Source organism: Notolepis coatsorum (genome assembly GCF_963971535.1).
Source record: "Notolepis coatsorum genome assembly, chromosome: 19".
Lineage (NCBI taxonomy): Eukaryota > Metazoa > Chordata > Actinopteri > Aulopiformes > Paralepididae > Notolepis > Notolepis coatsorum.
The window spans coordinates 12,375,303-12,390,302 of NC_140183.1; the positions used below are offsets into that span (position 1 = coordinate 12,375,303).

At 51.5% G+C, this 15,000-nt stretch overlaps 1 protein-coding gene across 1 annotated transcript in view; it reads left to right on the top strand.

Moving 5' to 3' along the window:
• col14a1a (collagen, type XIV, alpha 1a) overlaps positions 1–15,000 on the top strand; it is a 119,993-nt gene that overhangs the window by 78,044 nt on the left and 26,949 nt on the right. The window contains 1 exon segment of the mRNA XM_084336541.1: positions 266–337. Within this exon segment, the coding sequence (XP_084192667.1) occupies positions 266–337 (72 nt within the window).

The following is a 15,000-nucleotide window of genomic DNA, read 5'->3' on the forward strand; positions in this document are numbered from 1 at the left end:
CTCCCTCTCTCCCCCCCTCTCTCTCTCTCTCCTCCCCCTCTCTCCCCTCTCTGTCCCTCTCTCTATCCCTCTCTCTCTCTCCCCTCTCTCTCTCTCTTTCATTATCTTGCTCTCTCTCCCCCTCTCTCTCTCTCCCTCCCTCTCTCTCTCTCTCCCCTCTCTCTCTCTCTCTCTATCTCTCTCTCTCTCTCCCCTCTCTCTCTCTCTCTCTCCCCCCCTCTCTTCCCCCCCTCTCTCTCTCTCCCCCCCCCCCCCTCTCTCTCAGGGATCCCCAGGAGCGCCCGGAGCCCCAGGACCAGGTGGCCCTGCAGGGTCCCTGGGAGACCAGGGAACTTCTGTAAGTGCAGGACGACATTAGATAATGATTATATAACGTATTATCAGATAGAGAGAGAGAGAGGGATGGAGAGAGAGAGGTGGTGAGGGAGAGATAGAGACAGAGAGGGAGAGAGGTGGGGAGGGAGAGAGAGAGAGAGGTGGTGAGGGAGAGATAGAGACAGAGAGGGAGAGAGGTGGGGAGGGAGAGAGAGAGAGAGAACCACCAGGTGATGAATATCTGCTATGAACCTTAGAACCTCATTAACACTTTTAATAGGAAGCCTTCCAACCAGAAGCCGTCCACACTTGGTATAGAAGTGACAGACCCCGCCACACCTCCCCGAGGGTCTGACACAGCTCAGAGGACTCTTTCTCTCTTCTCCTCCTACTTCTCCTTTCCTCCTTCTCTTCTCCTCCTCCTCCTATCCCTCTTCCTCCGTCACCTCCTCTTCCTCCCAGTTATCCTCCTTCTCATCTTCTCCTCCTTTTCCCCCTCCTCTTTCTTCTCATCTTGCTCATCATCCTCATCCTCATCTTTCAGACATCCCTCCATCATTACATCAGACAGTTGCATGATGATGTATATAGGCTACTGTAGGTGTATGTATGTATGTATGTATGTATGTATGTATGTATGTATGTATGTATGTATGTATGTATGTATGTATGTATGTATGTATGTATGTATGTATGTATGTATGTATGTATGTATGTATGTATGCATGTACTGTATGTATGTACAGTATATTTACTCTATACTGTACTCAGTTGTAAGAGTCGTACCCTTCCTGCTGACTTGTCGTACAGAACCTGTAAGTTGCTTTGGATAAAGTGTCAGCTAAATGACTAAATGTAAATGTATATATATGAATGTATGTATTTATGTGTATATGTAAATATGTATGTATGTGTGAATGTATATGTATATACTAGGGATGTTCGATATTGGCTTTTTTACCGATACCGATATACCGATATTGTCCAACTCTTAATTTCCGATACCGATATCAACCGATACCAATATTGCAGGGTTTCCCGCCCCAAAAAATGGAATAATTTCAGGTAATTTGTTATGGTTTGTAACCGACCCCAATCGCACAACACAAGACAGGTATGGTGGTTTGCCAAGAAACAGATATTTATTGAAACACAGGGAAAAACAGGGAAAAGGGCACTGTCCCTTTAAGGGAGAATCACAAATGCAGGAAAAGGGAACACTATGGGAAGGTAAGGGAACGCCTAAGGGAAGGTTAAGGGAACGCCTTGGGACAGAGGAACTAGAGACTAGGTACAGGGGGCAAGGAGAACTAGGGAGAGAGGACTAGGGACTAGGAGAGCTAGGGATAGAGGACTAGGGACTAGGAGAACTAGGGAGAGGGGACTAGGGACTAGGAGAGCTAGGGATAGAGGACTAGGGACTAGGAGAACTAGGGAGAGAGGACTAGGGACTAGGAGAGCTAGGGATAGAGGACTAGGGACTAGGAGAACTAGGGAGAGAGGACTAGGGACTGAGGAGAGCTAGGGATAGAGGACTAGGGACTAGGAGAACTAGGGAGAGAGGACTAGGGACTGAGGCCCGCGGAGGCGGGCTGGGGAAACAGGGAGGAACTGGGAGGACTGGTGGAAATCATCTGGGCCGCTCTGCAGGACAGAGGAGATAGTTAATGCACAAAAGGGAAAAAACAGAGCAGGTGCAGAACAGTCCAAATAACAAAGTGAACAAAGTAATAATATCTTCGTGTGACAAACACACAGGGGGAGATGTAAAGTCCAAAAAATACTATTCTAAGTGAGAACCAAAAACAGAGGCAATACGCTGGGAGAGTGACATCACAATCAAAACTCACCCAGCGTATGCGTAAAGGTACAGGGACAGCAACGGGAACGGGGGCAAGGGCACTACGCTGAGTGAGTGACATCACAATCAAAACTCACCCAGCGTATGCGTAAAGGTACAGGAACAGCAGCGGGAACGGGGGCAAGGGCACTACACTGAGTGAGTGACATCACAATCAAAACTCACCCAGCGTATGCGTAAAGGTACAGGGACAGCAACGGGGCGAGGGCATCGCCACCGGGTGGCTGGCTGTCCGAGCCGAGGGACAGAGTGCTGGAACAGTGGCGGTGACGAGGGAGTCGTCCACAGGGTAGCCGCTGTCGGAGCCGAGGAACAGGGTGCTGGAACAGTGGCGGTGACGAGGGCATCGTCCACCGGGTAGCCGCTGTCGGAGCCGAGGAACAGAGTGCGCGCCACACCTTGGTGTGCGCGTCGGAACAGGGAGCTGGATCAGTGGCGGTGGCGAGGATGTCGTCCACCGGGTAGCCACCGTCGGAGCCGAGGAACAAAGTGCGCGCCACACCTTGGTGTGCGCGTCGGAACAGGGAGCTGGATCAGTGGCGGTGGCGAGGATGTCGTCCACCGGGTAGCCACTGTCGGAGCGAGGAACAGAGTGCGCGCCACACCTTGGTGTGCGCGTCGGAACAGAGAGACGCATCGGGGTGCGTCTGCCAGGAGGAGTGTGCCAAGCACGAGGATCCTTGGAAGATGCGCGTTGCGCGCTGGAGACTGGAGAGCGTGCCAAGCTCGGAGGTCTGGAAGATGCGCATCAGGCTGGGAGTGCGCGCTGGTGCGGAGGAGCGTGCCAAGCTCGGAGGTCTAGAAGATGCGCGTCAGGCTGGGAGTGCGCGCTGGTACGGAGGAGCGTGCCAAGCTCGGAGGTCTAGAAGATGCGCGTCAGGCTGGGAGTGCGCGCTGGTACGGAGGAGCGTGCCAAGCTCGGAGGTCTGGAAGATGCGCGTTGCGCGCTGAGGACTGGAGAGCGTCTGCGCCGGTCTGGATGTGCGTCAGGACGAACAGCTGCGCGGGGGTCTGCAGTGGAACGCTGGGGTGCCTCCCGTGGAAGTACAGGGAGCGCAGACCAGTCTCCCCCACAGGCAACGGCGACAGCTGGCGAAGGCAGGAGCAAACATCTCGACGCCGGAGAATGGAACAGCATAGGCAGACAGAGGATCTCCCGAAAAGAGTCTAGATGTTAGGAATATGACTCGGCATGAATACAACACGACCCCACGCCAAAACGAGGGGAAGCGCCCTGGTATTTAAAGCCCACGGGGGGAACTAATTAGCCTGCCACCACAGGTGCGAGAGATAATAGAATATCGAACAGGTGTGGCCACTAAGGGTAAGGAACGAGAGGGTGGGGGCTAGAGAGAGTGAGTGAGAAGGGAACTAAACAGTATAGAAGGGAAATAAATAGTATAGGCTTAAAGAAACAGAGAAAAGGTAGTGAGCAGCGGGCAAAACCTTACAGTATCCCCCCCTCCAACGGGAGCCACCCGGCGACCCAAAACAAATACAGACAGAGTGGCAGGGGGCAAAACAAGAGGTACTGGCCAAGCCAGCAGGGGAAGCCACCACAAGAGTGGGGCTAGCAAAAGAAACAGGGTCGCCGAGGGGTAACTAGGGTAGCAGAGGGGCAACTGGGGGAACAGGTCTAGAGGAACTGGGTCTAGAGAACTAGTCTAGAGGAACTGGTCTAGAGAACTGGTCTAGAGAACTGGTCTAGAGAACTGGGCTAGAGAACCGGGCTAGAGAACTGGTCTAGAGAACTGGTTTAGAGAACTGGTCTAGAGAACTGGTCTAGAGGAACTGGGTCTAGAGGAACTGAGGGGCAAGCAGGGTAGCTAAGGGGTAACCATGGTAGCACCGGGAAAGGGCTAGCAGAGGGAAGGTTAGCTGCCAGGGCACTGATAGCTACAGGGCCTATGCTAGCTGTACTGCTACATCAACATAGAGGCTGCGCAAGCTGCCGGAGCCAGGCTAGCAGAGGGAAAGGGTAGCTGCCAGGGCACTGATAGCTACAGGGCCTATGCTAGCTGTACTGCTACATCAACATAGAGGCTGCGCTAGCTGCCGGAGCTAGGCTGGCAGAGGGAAAGGGTAGCTGCCAAGGCACTGATAGCTACAGGGCCTATGCTAGCTGTACTGCTACATCTACATAGAGGCTGCGCTAGCTGCCGGAGCTAGGCTGGCAGACAGGGCTGGACCAGCATGAGAGAACAAGCTAGCTGGAAGGACAGTCCTAGCTGTGGGAATACTACACAAAAAAGTGGAGGCCATGCAGAGGGACCGGGTTAGCTGCTTGGGCCTGGCTAGCTACAGGGCCTATGCCAGCAGCAAGGGCTGCATAAACATAGAGGCTGTGCTAACAGCCGGGGCCAAGCTAGCAGACCGGGGCCATGCAGAGGGAAACTGGGTTAGCCGCCAGGGCATGGCTAGCTACAGGGCCTATGCCAGCAGCAAGGGCTGCATAAACATAGAGGCTGTGCTAGCAGCCGGGGCTAAGCTAGCAGACAGGGGCTCTGCTGAGGGACTGGGTTAGCTGCCAGGGCATGGCTAGCTACCGGGGGGTCAAACAGGGCAAAACGGGAAGCAAACAGGGGAGCTAACCGGGGAGACTAACAAGCTAAACAGGGGAGTAACAGGCTAACAAGGGAGCTAAACAGGACAAACAGGGAAGCTAAACTGGGCTAACAGGGAAGCTAACAGGGCTAACAGGGGAGCTAGAGGGGAGACAGAGGGAACAAGAAAAAAAAAGGCAAACTCAACATACACAGTCTGTGCTGGCTGGGGTCGTAGACTTGGTGGGGTCGTACTGTTGTGGTTTGTAACCGACCCCAATCGCACAACACAAGACAGGTATGGTGGTTTGCCAAGAAACAGATATTTATTGAAACACAGGGAAAAACAGGGAAAAGGGCACTGTCCCTTTAAGGGAGAATCACAAATGCAGGAAAAGGGAACACTATGGGAAGGTAAGGGAACGCCTAAGGGAAGGTTAAGGGAACGCCTTGGGACAGAGGAACTAGAGACTAGGTAACAGGGGGCAAGGAGAACTAGGGAGAGAGGACTAGGGACTAGGAGAGCTAGGGATAGAGGACTAGGGACTAGGAGAACTAGGGAGAGGGGACTAGGGACTAGGAGAGCTAGGGATAGAGGACTAGGGACTAGGAGAACTAGGGAGAGAGGACTAGGGACTAGGAGAGCTAGGGATAGAGGACTAGGGACTAGGAGAACTAGGGAGAGAGGACTAGGGACTGAGGAGAGCTAGGGATAGAGGACTAGGGACTAGGAGAACTAGGGAGAGAGGACTAGGGACTGAGGCCCGCGGAGGCGGGCTGGGGAAACAGGGAGGAACTGGGAGGACTGGTGGAAATCATCTGGGCCGCTCTGCAGGACAGAGGAGATAGTTAATGCACAAAAGGGAAAAAACAGAGCAGGTGCAGAACAGTCCAAATAACAAAGTGAACAAAGTAATAATATCTTCGTGTGACAAACACACAGGGGGAGATGTAAAGTCCAAAAAATACTATTCTAAGTGAGAACCAAAAACAGAGGCAATACGCTGGGAGAGTGACATCACAATCAAAACTCACCCAGCGTATGCGTAAAGGTACAGGGACAGCAACGGGAACGGGGGCAAGGGCACTACGCTGAGTGAGTGACATCACAATCAAAACTCACCCAGCGTATGCGTAAAGGTACAGGAACAGCAGCGGGAACGGGGGCAAGGGCACTACGCTGAGTGAGTGACATCACAATCAAAACTCACCCAGCGTATGCGTAAAGGTACAGGGACAGCAACGGGGCGAGGGCATCGCCACCGGGTGGCTGGCTGTCCGAGCCGAGGGACAGAGTGCTGGAACAGTGGCGGTGACGAGGGAGTCGTCCACAGGGTAGCCGCTGTCGGAGCCGAGGAACAGGGTGCTGGAACAGTGGCGGTGACGAGGGCATCGTCCACCGGGTAGCCGCTGTCGGAGCCGAGGAACAGAGTGCGCGCCACACCTTGGTGTGCGCGTCGGAACAGGGAGCTGGATCAGTGGCGGTGGCGAGGATGTCGTCCACCGGGTAGCCACCGTCGGAGCCGAGGAACAAAGTGCGCGCCACACCTTGGTGTGCGCGTCGGAACAGGGAGCTGGATCAGTGGCGGTGGCGAGGATGTCGTCCACCGGGTAGCCACTGTCGGAGCGAGGAACAGAGTGCGCGCCACACCTTGGTGTGCGCGTCGGAACAGAGAGACGCATCGGGGTGCGTCTGCCAGGAGGAGTGTGCCAAGCACGAGGATCCTTGGAAGATGCGCGTTGCGCGCTGGAGACTGGAGAGCGTGCCAAGCTCGGAGGTCTGGAAGATGCGCATCAGGCTGGGAGTGCGCGCTGGTGCGGAGGAGCGTGCCAAGCTCGGAGGTCTAGAAGATGCGCGTCAGGCTGGGAGTGCGCGCTGGTACGGAGGAGCGTGCCAAGCTCGGAGGTCTAGAAGATGCGCGTCAGGCTGGGAGTGCGCGCTGGTACGGAGGAGCGTGCCAAGCTCGGAGGTCTGGAAGATGCGCGTTGCGCGCTGAGGACTGGAGAGCGTCTGCGCCGGTCTGGATGTGCGTCAGGACGAACAGCTGCGCGGGGGTCTGCAGTGGAACGCTGGGGTGCCTCCCGTGGAAGTACAGGGAGCGCAGACCAGTCTCCCCCACAGGCAACGGCGACAGCTGGCGAAGGCAGGAGCAAACATCTCGACGCCGGAGAATGGAACAGCATAGGCAGACAGAGGATCTCCCGAAAAGAGTCTAGATGTTAGGAATATGACTCGGCATGAATACAACACGACCCCACGCCAAAACGAGGGGAAGCGCCCTGGTATTTAAAGCCCACGGGGGGAACTAATTAGCCTGCCACCACAGGTGCGAGAGATAATAGAATATCGAACAGGTGTGGCCACTAAGGGTAAGGAACGAGAGGGTGGGGGCTAGAGAGAGTGAGTGAGAAGGGAACTAAACAGTATAGAAGGGAAATAAATAGTATAGGCTTAAAGAAACAGAGAAAAGGTAGTGAGCAGCGGGCAAAACCTTACAGTATCCCCCCCTCCAACGGGAGCCACCCGGCGACCCAAAACAAATACAGACAGAGTGGCAGGGGGCAAAACAAGAGGTACTGGCCAAGCCAGCAGGGGAAGCCACCACAAGAGTGGGGCTAGCAAAAGAAACAGGGTCGCCGAGGGGTAACTAGGGTAGCAGAGGGGCAACTGGGGGAACAGGTCTAGAGGAACTGGGTCTAGAGAACTAGTCTAGAGGAACTGGTCTAGAGAACTGGTCTAGAGAACTGGTCTAGAGAACTGGGCTAGAGAACCGGGCTAGAGAACTGGTCTAGAGAACTGGTTTAGAGAACTGGTCTAGAGAACTGGTCTAGAGGAACTGGGTCTAGAGGAACTGAGGGGCAAGCAGGGTAGCTAAGGGGTAACCATGGTAGCACCGGGAAAGGGCTAGCAGAGGGAAGGTTAGCTGCCAGGGCACTGATAGCTACAGGGCCTATGCTAGCTGTACTGCTACATCAACATAGAGGCTGCGCAAGCTGCCGGAGCCAGGCTAGCAGAGGGAAAGGGTAGCTGCCAGGGCACTGATAGCTACAGGGCCTATGCTAGCTGTACTGCTACATCAACATAGAGGCTGCGCTAGCTGCCGGAGCTAGGCTGGCAGAGGGAAAGGGTAGCTGCCAAGGCACTGATAGCTACAGGGCCTATGCTAGCTGTACTGCTACATCTACATAGAGGCTGCGCTAGCTGCCGGAGCTAGGCTGGCAGACAGGGCTGGACCAGCATGAGAGAACAAGCTAGCTGGAAGGACAGTCCTAGCTGTGGGAATACTACACAAAAAAGTGGAGGCCATGCAGAGGGACCGGGTTAGCTGCTTGGGCCTGGCTAGCTACAGGGCCTATGCCAGCAGCAAGGGCTGCATAAACATAGAGGCTGTGCTAACAGCCGGGGCCAAGCTAGCAGACCGGGGCCATGCAGAGGGAAACTGGGTTAGCCGCCAGGGCATGGCTAGCTACAGGGCCTATGCCAGCAGCAAGGGCTGCATAAACATAGAGGCTGTGCTAGCAGCCGGGGCTAAGCTAGCAGACAGGGGCTCTGCTGAGGGACTGGGTTAGCTGCCAGGGCATGGCTAGCTACCGGGGGGTCAAACAGGGCAAAACGGGAAGCAAACAGGGGAGCTAACCGGGGAGACTAACAAGCTAAACAGGGGAGTAACAGGCTAACAAGGGAGCTAAACAGGACAAACAGGGAAGCTAAACTGGGCTAACAGGGAAGCTAACAGGGCTAACAGGGGAGCTAGAGGGGAGACAGAGGGAACAAGAAAAAAAAAGGCAAACTCAACATACACAGTCTGTGCTGGCTGGGGTCGTAGACTTGGTGGGGTCGTACTGTTGTGGTTTGTAACCGACCCCAATCGCACAACACAAGACAGGTATGGTGGTTTGCCAAGAAACAGATATTTATTGAAACACAGGGAAAAACAGGGAAAAGGGCACTGTCCCTTTAAGGGAGAATCACAAATGCAGGAAAAGGGAACACTATGGGAAGGTAAGGGAACGCCTAAGGGAAGGTTAAGGGAACGCCTTGGGACAGAGGAACTAGAGACTAGGTAACAGGGGGCAAGGAGAACTAGGGAGAGAGGACTAGGGACTAGGAGAGCTAGGGATAGAGGACTAGGGACTAGGAGAACTAGGGAGAGGGGACTAGGGACTAGGAGAGCTAGGGATAGAGGACTAGGGACTAGGAGAACTAGGGAGAGAGGACTAGGGACTAGGAGAGCTAGGGATAGAGGACTAGGGACTAGGAGAACTAGGGAGAGAGGACTAGGGACTGAGGAGAGCTAGGGATAGAGGACTAGGGACTAGGAGAACTAGGGAGAGAGGACTAGGGACTGAGGCCCGCGGAGGCGGGCTGGGGAAACAGGGAGGAACTGGGAGGACTGGTGGAAATCATCTGGGCCGCTCTGCAGGACAGAGGAGATAGTTAATGCACAAAAGGGAAAAAACAGAGCAGGTGCAGAACAGTCCAAATAACAAAGTGAACAAAGTAATAATATCTTCGTGTGACAAACACACAGGGGGAGATGTAAAGTCCAAAAAATACTATTCTAAGTGAGAACCAAAAACAGAGGCAATACGCTGGGAGAGTGACATCACAATCAAAACTCACCCAGCGTATGCGTAAAGGTACAGGGACAGCAACGGGAACGGGGGCAAGGGCACTACGCTGAGTGAGTGACATCACAATCAAAACTCACCCAGCGTATGCGTAAAGGTACAGGAACAGCAGCGGGAACGGGGGCAAGGGCACTACGCTGAGTGAGTGACATCACAATCAAAACTCACCCAGCGTATGCGTAAAGGTACAGGGACAGCAACGGGGCGAGGGCATCGCCACCGGGTGGCTGGCTGTCCGAGCCGAGGGACAGAGTGCTGGAACAGTGGCGGTGACGAGGGAGTCGTCCACAGGGTAGCCGCTGTCGGAGCCGAGGAACAGGGTGCTGGAACAGTGGCGGTGACGAGGGCATCGTCCACCGGGTAGCCGCTGTCGGAGCCGAGGAACAGAGTGCGCGCCACACCTTGGTGTGCGCGTCGGAACAGGGAGCTGGATCAGTGGCGGTGGCGAGGATGTCGTCCACCGGGTAGCCACCGTCGGAGCCGAGGAACAAAGTGCGCGCCACACCTTGGTGTGCGCGTCGGAACAGGGAGCTGGATCAGTGGCGGTGGCGAGGATGTCGTCCACCGGGTAGCCACTGTCGGAGCGAGGAACAGAGTGCGCGCCACACCTTGGTGTGCGCGTCGGAACAGAGAGACGCATCGGGGTGCGTCTGCCAGGAGGAGTGTGCCAAGCACGAGGATCCTTGGAAGATGCGCGTTGCGCGCTGGAGACTGGAGAGCGTGCCAAGCTCGGAGGTCTGGAAGATGCGCATCAGGCTGGGAGTGCGCGCTGGTGCGGAGGAGCGTGCCAAGCTCGGAGGTCTAGAAGATGCGCGTCAGGCTGGGAGTGCGCGCTGGTACGGAGGAGCGTGCCAAGCTCGGAGGTCTAGAAGATGCGCGTCAGGCTGGGAGTGCGCGCTGGTACGGAGGAGCGTGCCAAGCTCGGAGGTCTGGAAGATGCGCGTTGCGCGCTGAGGACTGGAGAGCGTCTGCGCCGGTCTGGATGTGCGTCAGGACGAACAGCTGCGCGGGGGTCTGCAGTGGAACGCTGGGGTGCCTCCCGTGGAAGTACAGGGAGCGCAGACCAGTCTCCCCCACAGGCAACGGCGACAGCTGGCGAAGGCAGGAGCAAACATCTCGACGCCGGAGAATGGAACAGCATAGGCAGACAGAGGATCTCCCGAAAAGAGTCTAGATGTTAGGAATATGACTCGGCATGAATACAACACGACCCCACGCCAAAACGAGGGGAAGCGCCCTGGTATTTAAAGCCCACGGGGGGAACTAATTAGCCTGCCACCACAGGTGCGAGAGATAATAGAATATCGAACAGGTGTGGCCACTAAGGGTAAGGAACGAGAGGGTGGGGGCTAGAGAGAGTGAGTGAGAAGGGAACTAAACAGTATAGAAGGGAAATAAATAGTATAGGCTTAAAGAAACAGAGAAAAGGTAGTGAGCAGCGGGCAAAACCTTACAACATTACATATCTCTTGTCGTGGAATTAACACAACATTATGCATACTTTTGACAATAAATAAAATCAGAATTTGTTCTTACTTGCTTACCTGGATAAATAAAGGTTAAATAAATGTAAAAACAAAATAAAAAATAATAATAATTTGAAAACCGATAACAAAAATTTCCAATATCACATTTTAATGCCAATATCGGTAGGCCGATAATATCGGACATCCCTAGTATATACACATAAATACATACACATTATGTATAACCCTTTCACTACCACACTACAGAAGGATAACCCCTGGTTCACTTGTTTGGAGTGAACCGTTTACACCCAAATTGACTACGTGGAATAACACATGCGAGTGAGGGATCCTAACTTCTACAGGCAATAAGGACAGGGACTCGAACATTAGTCCACATAATTATACATGGTCCACCTTCCAAATGATACAAATAAACTCATTTGCACATAAACCAGCTAGAAAACGACAAAGAGCCTTATAATAACTAATTACAAGAGACAAGACAGTGTTTGAGTTTCTTCTGTAATGATAACTATGTCACCGTCCAGACCCACTAGCGCTACGTGTCAGACAGCTGTTGAGTGTGAAAATGGTGTAATGTTACACTTACTAATAGCTTACTAGTAGCTAATGCTACTAGCCCATATATCATCCCAGCCACTGTCCTTTCGAAGGCCGTACCAGGCTGGGCTTTGAGGTTAAGGCGAAGCCATTGATATCATATGAATCTTGAGATTGCAGGGAATCCACTGATACCAGACATGACACACTAGGTGGGAGATGGGCTACGTTTCGCTCCAAAGTAGCGCTGTCTTTACCAGCCCCCTGGAGCGGGTTACAAGATGCTCTCAGTACAGGTGCTGTTCAGAGAACTGAGGTCATAATGACAAGTCTAACATTGAAACATTGAAACATTGAAACATTGAAACATTGAAAACATTGCCCGTTGCCCCCAGAGGCACAAAAAAAGCCAATAGCCAATGGGTTCCGAGATTCAAGTCAAGTCAATCGTTTTATTTGTCACGGCATACAAGTGTACAGTGAAATGCGGGGGGTCTTGCCGGCAACAATTGTGCATAGTACAATAATACAATAATAAGAATCCAAGGGATGAGAATGCGACATTTGTGCAATAATACAAGTCATAAGAGTAAAGACATAGGTATATGTACATGAGTTTTTCAAAAGCATGGTAAGACATGCTAGGTCCTGTGATAGTGCAATACAATGTTAGCTACGGATGGGGCACTGGGTCTTATGTACGCTACTATACATGCTTTACTATACAATCTACAGTTATACTATGTGTCCTTATGCTAGCTTTCTATCCATCTATTTACTATACAAGAACCACTCCTGTTCTTGTTTTTAAAGTGACCTTTCATTGTGTAAAGTGACCATAGTGTGAGCGTGTGCAGCATATGTGTGTGTGTGTGTGTGTTCATGTTAAAGTGACTGCTAGTGTGTGAGCGTATACAGTGTGTGTGTTGTGTGTGTGCTCATGTGTGCTTGTGTGTGGAGAGTTCAGTGTTCAAGACTCTGATGGCCTGGGGGAAGAAGCTGAGCCGAAGTCTCTCTGTCCTAGTTGCTGGTGTTCGCAGGCGTTTGCCTGACCGCAGCAGCTTGAACAGGCTGTTGTTGGGGTGGTGAGGGTCTTTCATTATTCTGCAGGCTCTGGATTTGCACCTCTTGTGATATAAGACCTGAAGGGGTGGTAGTGCAATACCTGTAGTACGCTCAGCTGAGCGTACCACTCTCTGTAGGGCCTTCTTGTCCTGTGCCGTGCTGTTGCCATACCAGGCAGTGATGTTTCCAGTCAAGATTCTCTCTACAGCTCCGGAGTAGAAGGACTGGAGTATCTTCCCCGATACTCTGAACTTCCTTAACTGTCTCAGGTGGTAGAGGCGCTGCTTCGCCTTCTTTACGACTGAGTCTATGTGTGTTGTCCATGATTGATTGATCTTGGTTTAATCTGTACCAATATACATGTAGGTATACACAATTACAGGTGCACACACACACACACACACGCACACACACGCACACACACACACGGACATGCACAAAAACATGCACACACACACACACACACACACACACACACACACGTACACATGCACAAACACATGCATGCACACACACACACACACACACACACATACACATACACACACGCACATGCATGCACACACACACACACACACACACACACACATACACACACATACACATACACACACATACACACACACACACACAGCAGAAGGTTGGTTGATGTTATGAAGCTGAGGACCACAGAGTGGGACAGAAGATGTTCTCTCTGGTCTCCAGCCTGCTGTAGAGAGATGTGTTGGTGTGATGCTCAGATATGCATCCATGGTTTTATATGGCTGTGTGTGTGTGTGTGTGTGTGTGTGTGTGTGTGTGTGTGTGTGTGTGTGTGTGTGTGTGTGTGTGTGTGTGTGTGTGTGTGTGTGTGTGTGTGTGTGTGTGTGTGTGTGTGTGTGTGTGTGTGTGCATGTGTTTGTGTGTGTTATGCTCAGATATGCATCCATGTGCTTTATGATTCTTGGCAGCAAATGATGAGTTATAGACTCACTGTGTATAGATACAGATAGATACAGATAGATAGATAGATAGATAGATAGATAGATAGATAGATAGATAGATAGATAGATAGATAGATAGATAGATAGATAGATAGATAGATAGATAGATAGATAGATAGATAGATAGATAGATAGACAGATAGATAGATAGATAGATAGATAGATGGATGGATGGATGGATGGATGGATGGATAGATAGATAAATCGTGAGTAAAAAAGAGAAATTCTATATTAAATTGCACATTGTCCAATGGAGGAGGGCAGCCTGCAGCCCAGGTCATGAAGAGAGAGAGAGAGAGAGAGAGAGAGAGAGAGGTTCTCAATTGGTACAAAACATGTAGAGTACTGCACACACTACACCTATTTAGGCCTAAAACTAAGTTCAATTGGACATTTTAAGGAAGCAGTCAATGAGCTGAGAGGGAAAGCACGCCGGGCTTTCTATGCCATAAAAATAAATATACAAACAGAAATACCAATTAGAATCTGGTTAAAATTAATTGAATGTGTTATTGAACCAATTGCACTCTATGGCAGTGAGGTGTGGGGTCCACTTACAAAACAAGACTTTACCCAATGGGACAAACACCCCATTGAGACCCTGCATGCAGAGTTCTGAAAGATTCTCCTACATGTCCAGAGGAAAACTACAAACAATGCATGCAGGGCAGAATTAGGCCGTTACCCACTAATACTAAAAATACAAAAAAGAGCAATTAACTTTTGGACACACCTAAAACGAAGTGACCCCCTCTCGTACCATTATCAAGCCCTGCAGTGCCAAGAGCTGAGGAGCATCAGGAACCCCCTTACCCAGCTGGTCCTGAGGCTGAGTCCACAAACCTGCTCTCTTAACACACCTCAGGAACAGAACACATCACCAATCAGAATAAATAAAATTACTACACAGCTAAAACAACACTACATCACCTATTGGAAAACACAAACAAAAGCACAGAGCAAAATGCAGTGCTATCTGGCTCTGAATCGACAGTACACCATAGCAGACTATTTGAGCATGGTGACTGATCAACAACTAAAAAGAACCCTGACAAAATACAGACTGAGTGAGCACAGCCTCGCTGTTGAAAAGGGGAGGCACAGGAAAACCTGGCTTCCTGCAGAGCAAAGGCTGTGCTGTCATTGCATCCTCAGTGAGCCTGAAACTGAGTTGCACTTCCTCACCAAATGTCAAAAATATAAATATATTAGAGAAACGCATTTAAAAAAAATTGAATTAATAACAAAAGGTTTTCTTGCACTACCAGATACAGAAAAACTACCAGTCCTACTAGGGGAGGACTCAACAAGCTGTGAGCTAGCAGCAGCCTATGTTGCTCCCTGCCATAAACTGAGGGACAGTGAGTGACAGTCACCTGACATGTTTACGCCGTAATATTTGATGTTTTATTTTATGATGATATTTTGTATGTACTATATATTTAAGCATTACATCACGCGCAGGAGTGGTTTGTGACCAATAAACCATGCCTAGGAGTGGTCGTTAGACCCCCCTAGGCATGGTTTATTGGTCACAAATCACGACTACAAGTGGTGTAAAGCTTTTATAC